The following is a 12,247-nucleotide window of genomic DNA, read 5'->3' on the forward strand; positions in this document are numbered from 1 at the left end:
AACCATTTAATTGAGTCAAGCAGTTTTAAACTATTCCAATTTCCCTTTCAAAATCACTTTGAGGGAGTAGTCACAGCTTTTATGTGTCCTATTTGTTAGGTGTGTTGAAATCAGTTGCAAAGTGTGCAAGTTCAAGGAAGGGTGGTTGAAACAAAAAAAAATAAATGACAGTATTTTCCTTTAATGTCGTTTGTTGTTGTTGTACATTTTTCCTTATATCTGTATTAATCATACTATTATTAAACAATATGTAGACAAAATTTGTATCCATTGACACTAACGATTGACAATGCAATCTCATTTCTCCTGCCTTTTAGCCGTTTACTGAATACAACTCTGTTTCATACACTTTTCTACAGTCATGGCTTCAGACAGACATGCACAGATTGCTTGAGTAGGGACCATATTGCCTGATTTCCAGGTTGACTATCACTGGTGACCAGCACATCAGGCTAAGAGAAATCTGATTTTGTTTTTTGAAATGGTCAAGTAAACAACCAAAGCCACAAGAATGCAAAAATAAGCCACAGAGGAACAATCACTATAACAACAAACTTAATCTCACTGTTAAAAAACAGCTTCACCCAGAATGCCAATTTGGCAAAGCTAAAAAAAAAAAAGGGGGAAAAAAAGGAATGCAGCTAAAATTAAAGCTAGTAGAGCACACAGCCAGCAGCTTCTGCCGTCTTTCACTGGCATCTGCAAAAAAGGAAAGCCATTACAAGAAAAAAAATACAAAAAAAAAAAAAAATCATCTGGCATCCTGGTTAGTTGTAGAACTTCCTCTGATTAAAATGCTGCCCTCAATAACACACCTACACTTTTGAGTGAAAATATTGTTGCAACATTATATATTGTTCATGTTAATATTGTTATAAAAACCTATTTTAATCAATTTGCAGCTCTGCTGAGCAGGGTATAGCTCTCAGATGCTGTTTCACTCATATTGTTTAATTTGGTTCCTTTCCCACTAACACAAGCTGCTGAAAGCAGCAACCAGTTTTATAAGACTTTTAGTGAAGATACTTTAACTTCCTTTAAATTTTATATTTTTGTGAAAAAAAAAAAAAAAAAAAAAAGAAGAAGAATCCGCAAAGCTGTTTACTGTAGCAAAACGTGTTTGTATTACTCTTCACATGGGGAATTAACTCTTCACATGCAATCCTATTTCACCTTCAGAGTAAGAATCTTGTTAGATGAGTTGAGCTGTATTATCAGCCCAGCTACTGACTGCAGGTGGAGGGGGGTGGGTGACATCATCTAACAGCAGGGGAGTGGACACGGTCAAACTGATCCACTGCACGCCAAGTTTGTTCTACTGAAATAAAATAAATCCTGCATCTGTTTGTATTTCTCCATCTTACTTTCTCAGTTCGCTCAGACACTTGGTTTTGTTGCATCACTTTCCCATTCCAGTCATCTGTGCAGTAATCAAGTGATTCAACCCTCAAATCAGCCCAACATCCCTCAGTACCACGTGCAAGCATGTGCAGTGGTTGTGGGTGCGTGTAAAGCAAGTGGTTTTGCTGATGGATGTCGCTCTGCAGCCTGAGCAGAATGACAAGGGGGACACGAGTGGATGATGGGATATTAAGCAGAGGGGTGAGATGCTGTAGAAGTGCCACAGTAACGTAACCTTAAAAAAAAATGCCCACCAGGGTAGAGTGGGAGGAGGTGTGTTTGGCCGTTTGGAAAGAAGGAAAAGATGAGTGCACAAGAGAAAAAGAAAGACTGATTGATGTGGGGAAGAAAAAGAAACAGAAGACCTTGTTAAGAAGGTACAGATGCCTGCAATCCAAATGTCTGCAGGGAGGATGGGGCTGTTGAGGAGGTATTAACAGCCAAGACACAAGGGGAACAAATGAGAGCAGGAGAGAGAAAGCAGCAACGGCAGTTTGGATGAGTTTAAAGAGAAACTCTGGGGCTGAAATAGGTGGAGGAGACAACTTGGGAATTGGACAATGGTACAGCAAGGAGAAGGAAAGCTGCACAAGGACGGAGGAGAGTGTAAAAGGCTTGAGGAAAGTAACAGACATTCCAATTACAGAGGGAGAAACGAGGGATTGACGACTAAGAAGCAAAGCAAAGGAGGAGAACAAAAACACGACGAGGGGAGGAGAAGAAATACAGTGAGACACAGCAGTTTACTGAGCAGATGGATCAATTATGCTGCCCAAATTACAGAGGAGGAAATCTGTGCATTAGGATAGCACATAAACAGAGAAAGATGAAGAAGACAGGGAAAGAAAGAATCAAGATGGAGGAGTGGAAGTAAAGACACAAATGTGACAGAGGGGAGAGTGGTGGAGGGGAACAAGTGGCCCATTAGTGAGCAGGCAATCAGTTGAGCAGATGAGACAAATCACTTCAACAGAGGACCTGCTCTCCCTAAGAAGCCACACCAAACAAACTCTGGCACACCATGTTGACAAAACAAGGCCCTGATAACTGAATCAACCTGCTGCCTCCATTTGACCTTAATATGCTTTGGAGGTTTTAAATGCTCCTGTCATTTCAAGACTCTGGGGACTAATGATGAGTCTGCTGCTTGTTTATCAGCATTGCAACTAAATTGTAAACCCACAAAATGACAGGATATCAGGGGAAAGATGGAGGTGTAGGGTCGTTACAACACAGCTCGTCTTGTGAAACACAGGAACACTCCCTGCATGATTCAGAATATATAAAACCTGTTATGCATCATTTCAGCAACTATGCAATCTGTTTCTTTATCTCAAATTTATGAGATTGTAGCAGAGTACGAAAACAACATATTCACATTAGAGTGTGTATTTCTACCCTGCTGAAGATCAACAGTTCTGGGATCACAAGGAAAAGCTGGCTGAATTGAAAACAGTCGGAGTGCATAAGGTTTCTGAGACCCACCGACTCTCTATCCGGCCTCCAAAGCCCTGACAAGTCCTGTCACCCCAAATTCAATTTCCTCCTGTAGCCTACCTGCCCACTACCTAAGATAAGCCAGAATTGGACATGACCTTGTCAAAGTCAGATGTGATGAAGATGCAGCTTGCCTGCCTTTGTGTGTATTTGCTGTGGTGTGCAAAGGTGTGCCGACAGGTATCGCAAAGGAGCAAAAAGTGTGAAAAGAGCCTCGGGGGCTGCAAAGCCAGCTCGACATTTCACAAACTGCAGGGCAAAGAGGATGGGGGGGGGGGGGGGGGGGGTGCACTGGCAGAGGAGGAAGGAAAGAAATGTTTTGCGGAGCTCTCGACTAGCATGTCAACAGAGCGAATCCTAAATGATTTCAATATCACCTAAGGGCACTGCATCATTCACCATTCAATACCAGATCGATAACGCAAACCACCTTCCACCTCACAAACTACATTTAGATACATTAAGGTGACTGCTAATGAGCAGCACTGTGTAAGTGTGTATGTGTGCAGGGACATGCTGAAGAGGACACAGTCAAGGGCCTTGTTGCATAGCCGCACAGAAATCTGCTGAGTGTACCGAAGGGAGGATTTCAGAAATGAAAGAATGCGACAAAGACAGAAGAAAGAAAAGAAAGATGACAGAAAGGGGGTAAAGGCCGGGTAACAATAATAAAAAGAGAAAGGTTGGTCCATGCAGTTACTTATTGTCTACAATGAATGTTCTTTGGCAATTGGAAATGTGTGCAAGGCTTCAAAAGAAAGAGAGAGAGAAAAAACAAGGGGAGGGATGTGCGACTAAATTACAAATGAGCTGATAATACTTGGCCTCCTTGGGTTACTCCCTATTGCAGTTTCCTTGAAATCCTCCTTCAGCCCCTCTGCCAAATGCCGTAGTGAAGAATTTGTAGATGTCGACATCCTCAACCCCCACTCACAGCCCTACCTTCACCAGCCATTTTTACCACAGCTGGGTCAGAGACACCCATCTTCCCAAGTCTAGTTAATTATGAGGATTTCATTTTAAATATTTTGGCTGACTTCCAATGGATCTTCAATTAGAATTACCACTCATTCTCCACATTGGCTGAGAAGGAATGGGTTTGACTTGCATCTCCCTAAATTCCATCTGGGGTTAGTTAGAAACATGTAGATAGGAAAATGTAGACTTGGCAGCGGGTTTCTGGAGTAATGGTGTGGAAATTTCTGTGTGACTGTAAAATAAAGCAAGTCACATGTATAATAGCATTTTAAGATAAGCTCTGGAATGCCGCTCCATCAAATAGTGCAGTCTTAAAACTCTACTACCTACAAACGTGGGTGGTGAGAGTACATTCTGCCATTACGAAATGGTTTCTTGCATTCAACCTTTATCAGCATGAGAGTGCAAAGATTTGATGTAGATTGCTGTTTAACCCAACACTTCTGCCAAGGAAAGCAACGAGCTGAACACTTGCATGTTTGGAAATCCTTCAGCTGCCCCATTCATATTATTAACATTTGGCATTCCTTCTAAGAGGAGGATTTCTGCACGTTTTCTTCTATATCAGATGGGAATGACGCCAAATATCTGGCAACACTAAGACCCAAACACAAACATCCCACAGGATGGGGCTCTCAGTGTGACCTCAACACAGGTCGCAATCCACAAGTCACATCTACATGGAGTCAGAGGGCAAGAGGGAGGAGCATTCTGATATGGAAACAGATCCATCACAGAGCCACTGACATTGTATTTATTGTGGCAGGAAAGCTACTTTCATTGTTTAAAAATTGCAGAAGATGCGACTTGAAGGAATAACTTAAGAAAAAAAAAGTGCCATGTCATAAATAACGATATCTTAAACATGCACTGTTATCCTGCAATGCGACACCTTTTCCCTATCAGCTGACTCAAAGCAGTTCCTCAAGTTACTGTCCTTATTCATCACTAGCTTTATATGCAGCTGAGTGTGTGTGTGCACTTACAGTCCAATATGTGGCCTAAAATAAAATAAGATGCAGTGACTCGTGCTCATCGACCCCCATCTCTTCAGATCCATCCATCCAGTCTAATGATATCTGCCAAGTCAACAATAAACTTGATGGATCTTTTGTGTTTCTGGTCACGGTAATGAAAAGTCTACAGAGCAAAGGAACTTTGCTAAAAACATATCAAAATATCTATACATCTGAAATCCCATAGGAGGCTGTGGATGAACATCAAATGAATCAAAAGAGCTTCCATATCAAAAGGCTTTTAAAATAAAGAGCCAATATATTTTCCACACCCGAGGTTTAGAAAAAAACTTCCCATCCATCACTGGCTTGTAGTTAAATGAGGTACTTCTAAGTATTTCCACCACAATGAAATCCCTTATTATAAAACCATACCTGCTGAATAGTGGAAAGCTGCACAAATCAACACTCATTTGGTGAAATGCCAAATGTTTTATTCAATCATGTGTCAATTTTTTTTATCAAAATTAATGAGTAAATTTAAAACCCAGTGTACACATATAAAGAAACACACACACACAATTGTATTACTTACATGCCTCCATTATGTCGTAAATTCAAGCACAGTTTTATGTCTGAATCAACACTCTTAATGGTGATTATTAAAAGGATGAAAGATGTTATTGATGGATCATTTTTTTTTTTTACAAGAAATCCCCTTTAGTGTCTGTATCTCAACTGAAACAAGACTTTCTTACACACGTATAGACACACACTCCCGACCTTTTCAAAAATCCTTCTGACATTTACAGGGTGAGCGTAAAGGGGCGAGAACCGCTCATTTACATAATGACAGGACCAAACCAAGACGACCGTTAACAAAAAAAAAATCCAAACCAAGACCTCTTGCTCCACTGGGAATAATGAGGTACTAAGGACTTTCTTTTTCCTTTTTCTATTATAGACAAGAAAAATAAACTCCTCTCATGATCCATCAATTACATTCCTCTTAATGGACAAAGTACGGTGCTCTCTCTGCTGCAGTGACAGATGATCCCCGGCTTGGCAGAACTACACTGTTCACACCATTTGGAGGGAAATAGTTATACCTAATAGTCTGAGCTACTACACACAAAGGATTGCCAAAAGAAACATCACTATATTAGAGTCGCTGAGTATTACACCATTATGTGTGTGGGAAGGCAGGCTATGTTAAAATGACTGAAAATCCCGGATATATCCGAACATTTTAATTTACAATATTAGCTGGTAAAACAATTTAAGCAATGACAATAAATCCTACAGCTGTGATGCCAGACCAGAGTGAGGTCACATGTTGTTTATTTTTCCTGCATTGCATGTTGCTCCTGTCATAAAAAGGACAGCCTCGGGTCCAAAGAGAAGGGGGAGGGAAGTGATTCAAATAACCCTACGACTACCGTCACTCAGACAAAAGCACTGGACAGCAGAGAAAGAAAGATGGGGGGGAAAAAAAAGATGAGAACAAGGCCTCTGTATGTACTCAACAGCAAAGGTGGGGGAGGGAGCAAGGGTTGGCGGGAGACAGGGAGGTTTCAACTCAACTGGCGGGTGGGAAAGAGGGGAGGTGGGGTGTCGCCTGTCTTAATCAGTTTCTGCCTGTTGAGTTTTCCAGCCAATCCAGAAACTCAGCCACACAGCCCTGCGCAAAACAGCAGGCTGCCGAAAATGCCACCTGTTTCATCAAAACTGATTACAGTCATCAGCCGCTCTGCATATGAAGGAGCTTTGCTTCTGGCTTTTAGGTTTAACAAAAGAAAGAAAAAAAAGCTGGTTCATATTTGAGCAGAGAAGGAAGCAGACTCTTTCCTCTTGCCATGACCCTGCATGTCTACCAGTTTCTCAGGCAGCCAGCCAGCCACCCCCTGCACACATGTAGCTTACTCAGCCATTAAGACAATGCTTTCATAGCGTCATAGCCCCACCACCTCTCAGAACTCCCCTTCATGCAAGCCCACCCTTCTTCCAATAAAAACATCTCCATGGTGATGGACCAAGCCTTTCTGACCCACATCCATGGTCTCTTCAAACCCTTGGGAGTAGGGGCTGGGGTGGTATTATAGTGTAATTACAGAGCTTAAACTAGCTGCCTTTGATTAAGGGATACATAAACTTCATATAAATATCAAAACAGAAGCCATTGTTAATTAAAAACCATCAAACTCAATATTGGATTTTTCATTAAAAGCCATATTAAACCAAACACTGTGCTGAGAATTGACAATCATTTCTCTTCCTCTCAGGATGGAAGTTAGAGGCAAGTGGTTACTGTAAAAGGCTGAGGAGAGGGAAGAAATGCAGGGCAGACATTTGGAAACTTTATTACAACTGTTGCAATGCAAGCTTCGTAGTTTTATTATTTACCCAAAAACAGAACTTCTAATTCACTTCTAAAAATAAATTAGTTTTAAAGAGGAACATGAAACCATTGTGTGGGCTTGTCCTGGCTGAGCCTTGCACTCTCTTATAAATATGTAAAGCCTTTTGTTTTGTGTCCCCCACCCCTTTACTTCCCTCCTGCCACTAAGAGCACTTCATGTACTGTTAAATGAAATTGGACGAAACAGGGCCGCAGCATGAAAAACTCAAAACTGTGATTGCGTATTGAAGTCCAGATTAAAAACAACACCATAATCAGCCACAATACCGAAGAGGGGGGGAAAAAAAAACACTGAACAGTCGATGAGCCAGGCCTTAGATCTAGTCCTACATTCTCGCCCCAATTACAGCACAAAACAAATAGCTGGCCTGGGGAGGCAAAGCAGAGAATTGATGAACTGGTTTCATGCCACACACAAATATGTTAATGAGTTAATGCCAGAAATACTTTTTCTTTCTCTTTTGGGTGGGGGCTGTGGCCACAGTATCTGCTACCTGAGCTGAAGTTGGATAGAAAACGCCTGAATAATTTATGTCGCAGCCAAGAAACAGAAGTGGCCTGTCACTTTAAAGTAATAGTCACTTATTCATAACGGCCCCCACTGTATACTGTGGGGGCCCTCATATTGCGCACAGCTGGCTAAATAAAGCCAGAAACAATCATTAAACGGAATTAAACGACTTGCTGTGGGTATAGAGACTATTTAAAAGTTTCAGTTGTTATCCCCTGTGTGTACATTCAGCTGTCTCCAGTCCTTTTTTTCCATAACTTGGCTGTAACTAATAAATGGTGATGCGCTGAAAGAGGGAAGAAAAGGAGAAGGAGAAGAGGGGCTTCAGGGAAGAGAGCAGGTGCTACAGAGAGACTCACCTAACAACTATCAAGGGCATCTCACCAACAAACCTGCTCCACAGAGCCACACCTTAGGGAAACTAAAGATGGCGTTGAGTCACCACCGAAACTCGGGTCAAAGAGCGATGACCGAAAACTCAGTAAGAATAAGGAAAATGATGTAGTTTTACCTACTCACCTTACCTTAAATTACCTTACCTTACCTTACGAATGTGTAATGAAAACTTTTAATGGGCTTTTTCTTTTTTAAGAATTAAAGCCGAAAAGCAGCACCGGTACAGTGAGCTTGGGAATCACCTGTTTTTTTCGCCTGAAACCTCCCTGACAGGTGATAGTCAGATTTAAATTAGTATCCTAGTTCATTATACAAGATGAAATCTAAATTCTAGACAGTTTTGTGCTGGAAAAGAGCAAGACATGTTTTAGTTTATATAAGTGAGAAATTCTTACCGTGTTGGATAAGTATCGACGAAACAAAGTAGAGCAGTCCGATCATTTTAGTGCAGTCAGGCCAATTTCGGGCGTCATGTCTCGCCATTATGATCCTCTCTGAAGCCAGGCACGCAGTCTCTCCAAATTAAATGTGAAATAGAATAAGCAACACCTTCGGATAAGATGCGGTGTCGTTGTAAAGTGTCACTTATTCAAGGCAACAGAAAAAAAGAAAAAGAAAAACTTGTTTGGCTACTGGACAGACGACGGGGGGTCCAACTGAAATTGTTAAAAGAGTATCTCAATGCGTCTTTTTAGGCGGACAGTAGTTAAACGAATTTTAAAAAAACAAAAAATCCGAGTGAATTCGTCCTGGCAGCGCACAGGTGAGTATTCTCCCAGCTGGTGATAAGGATGTAATGAAGTGCTGCCGCCGACTCTCTGCTCCAACTAGTTTCTGCGAACGTGAGCGCGAGCGGCTGTCCGGCAGTGTGTCTGCTGAGTGATGTCATATGAGCGTCACAGTCCTGCGTCCCAAAAACCAATTAGGACCAACGACGGAGGGAACAGTATAGAGAGAAGGTGGCGCGCTCGCAGTACAACTTGTTGAAATCGCTACAAGCGTCATCTTTTATTATTATTTTTTTTAATACTTGGATGATGACTCGCACCTGGATTACACGTAAACTGCGCAGCAGGTCTTAAGTCAAGCCAAAATGCATTTATTTATGCAACCAAATATGATTTAAATGGGCCTCGTGGGGCTTTACAATAAGATATTAGAATGAACTCGACAAAGAACTCAACAGAAGAGAATCCCCTTCTCTTAGACTGTTCGTGCAGAGCAATAAACTCACTTTATTTATTAGCTATCATTCATGGGAAACCCAAATTATACAAAGCCATAGATGTAGCCTATTTTTCATTGTGCACCTGCAGACAATTTCAACACTGAAGTCATTCATATCAGATTGCTTCATGGCCATCTTAATTGATGTTCAGTCAATACAACATATACAAAAGGCAGTTTAGTAAATATAACCAGAAAAAGTCAGTCATTCGCCATTTGAAAAAAGGAATAAATTGGATTCTGTGCAAATACATCTGCCTCTGATGTGGATGTACGTGGACTCAGATGATTCTTGCGCCCCCTGCTGTTTGTTTCTTCACACAGGCGCGAGGTTTGTTACCGTAATTTCCAATATAGTAGATGCCAAAATCAATAAATATTAATTAACGAATCTCAAAATACAGATCCAGAGGCAGTCAGCAAAATCAGATATAAAGAAAAAGCTTCTCTCTCATCCATCTATTTGTAGACTCTAGCAAACTAATGCTAATGAGATTTTTTTTCTGCAGAATAACTTTCTATTCATTTTGCCCTATTTTCTTCTAAAGTAGGATGCATACTAGCATAGCAAAGGCATTATCTGGTTTAGGTCTAATCCCCTATACCCAAGTGTTTTACGCCCAATGTAATTACATCTCCATAAGTCCCCCAGTCTAAACCAGGCAGTCTGATTCCTTGTGTTCTGTTCCTTTTCTCACTTCCGATCTACTAATCTAGTATTTGCCTCTTATTTCCTAAATCTATCTCTGAGGTGCCCATTCTGAATATTCTGATAATAATCAGAGGTCAGCAAATGTTCAGTACACACAAAAAAAAGCACATCAACAGTTGGAAAATATTATTAATATCATTATTCTGGACTTTTTTCCTTGACAGAGAGGCATAAAGTTTTGTGTATTGTCCACTCTTTAACTGCTGCAAACCCAGAGATTCATTCAAATCAAACAGCTCTGTGTTTTAATTGGCAAAATACATCTTCTATGAGAATAAATTGCTGCAGCATCCTGACACTTGAACTGAATGCCCAAGGTCTAACATATTCACAGAAAGTGTGCAGGGACCACCCAGTTTTACCAGTGCTACCACTCCATCATATGTATTCACAGTAGGATAAGGCATTTTAAAGAAAGTGGCCACCAAATGAAAGGCTTGAATCCTTTTTCTTCCCATTCTCATCCATTTTTTATACCAAATCGACCTTAATACTTTCTACTTTCTTGCTACTATCCAATTTACTTATTCTCAGCCTTATCTTGCATCCCTTTACACCTTCAATTCATTTACACTTCCTCTTCTTCCTCTTTCTTTCCCTCCTTCTGTGTCTTTCAATTTCCCTCATCCACTCGTCCTTCACTCCTTCCTGCTGGTTATCCATCCTCATGCTCTCCGGGGGTCTGTTGCAGTGATAATGAAGCGCATAGTTAACAGATATTAGCTCATTGGCAGTGGATTCATTAGACGGAGCCAAGGCTTATGGTGATTATTTACCCATAGGGGAGGGGCCAGAAGATCAGCACCGCACTCTGTGTCAGCAGCCACAGGCTTCTTTGAAGTCACACTGTGTCTCTTCTCTTGCAACAACCTCTCACACTTCTCTTCTCCCCGGTTTTCTCATTCTGCCTAAGCACCTCTCCTTCCACATTTTCCCATTTTCCTGCCTTCTTTTTTTCCTCTTTCCCTGTCATTAGACACCCACAATACCTATCTACATTCTCTCCCTCTCTATCTCTCCTTACCACCCCCAATCACCCAATGCTAATTATGGAAAAATCTGTAATGGTGCTCAGAGGAGCTGATAATACCTTTAGCTTAATTAAAGACATTTATGGGATGTAAAGACATGTAGCCTTGGGGTTGCCGTGCACCCACACCAAGGAAAACTCTTTATTTCTCTTCTTTTTCAAGTCTTGATCCCTTACTTTCTGTTACACGTATCATTTTCTCTATTTCACACGTTGCGATACACACATGAGAACATGGATCATTGCTTTTGTCAAACTGGATGTTAGGGTCAGAAGTTCTTTTAGGTCATGAATTACTCAGCTTTAAAGTTCAGCTCAAAAGTGTAGGAAAACATGCTAATATCGTTCTTTTCACGGCTACATGTGGAAGTTTACACTCACTATAAATGTGAATGTCATGGCTCTCAGTGATGTCCCTGAATTACTGTTCTGAGGCAAAAACAATAGGGCAAAATATGTCTTAATATAAAAAGGGAACGAGAATTTGTTGCACATGTTTTCATCTATTTTGTTCTGAAATCAGCACTTGGTCACATTTCACATACAGGGTAAACTTTTGCATACAACCACTTAGATTAATGATTCAGTGGAACTGAAAGTTGCAAAATGTTTTCCAGCTTGCCAAATGCACTTTACTTTAGAGACCATGACTGAAGGCAGCTTGTAGCTTCTCTGTGCACAAACAAAAGGGTTTGTTGGACAGCATTTGTTGGATTGGCCAACACACAATACAAGGGAAAAGTCTCTGGATCACAGTAATAAAATATTGTAAACTTGTTACTGCCAGTAGTTCACAATCATCTGTATAAAGTTTCCCACTGCACTGCCATCTACATTACACTATTATCTATAGATATAATCTTTTAAGTTAGGCTTTTATTTGTATCTCATTACTGTATTTCTTTAAGGACCTGATTTGTCAAAACAGCTATAAGCAAAATAACTTTTAGGAGAAAACTGCCCTCAACTAGGAAAAAAAACATTTGGATAGTCAGCAACCATTTAAGTACTAGCATGCATGCCTGTAGTGAATTGGAAGCTGCTAAAGCATTAGTCAGTTGAGTTATATTTTACTGTGAGCAGACAGTTCAAAAAAGAAACTCAAATTCTAAATTTAATG

At 40.7% G+C, this 12,247-nt stretch overlaps 1 protein-coding gene across 2 annotated transcripts in view; it reads right to left on the reverse strand.

The window, feature by feature from the left end:
- Positions 1 to 9,005, reverse strand: part of si:ch73-22o12.1 (poliovirus receptor) — an 86,371-nt gene extending 77,366 nt beyond the window's left edge. Inside the window, exon 1 of one of the 2 annotated variants that reach the window (XM_041986800.1) lies at positions 8,554 to 9,004. In XM_041986800.1, coding sequence (XP_041842734.1) covers positions 8,554 to 8,641 — 88 coding nt within the window. In that variant the 5' untranslated portion in view covers positions 8,642 to 9,004. Of the gene's footprint in view, positions 1 to 8,553 lie in introns of both variants that reach the window. The other variant, XM_041986799.1, reaches the window with a different exon arrangement.
- Positions 9,006 to 12,247: the final 3,242 nt, after the last annotated feature.

The sequence above is a fragment of the Melanotaenia boesemani genome, chromosome 6 (assembly GCF_017639745.1).
Source record: "Melanotaenia boesemani isolate fMelBoe1 chromosome 6, fMelBoe1.pri, whole genome shotgun sequence".
NCBI lineage: Eukaryota > Metazoa > Chordata > Actinopteri > Atheriniformes > Melanotaeniidae > Melanotaenia > Melanotaenia boesemani.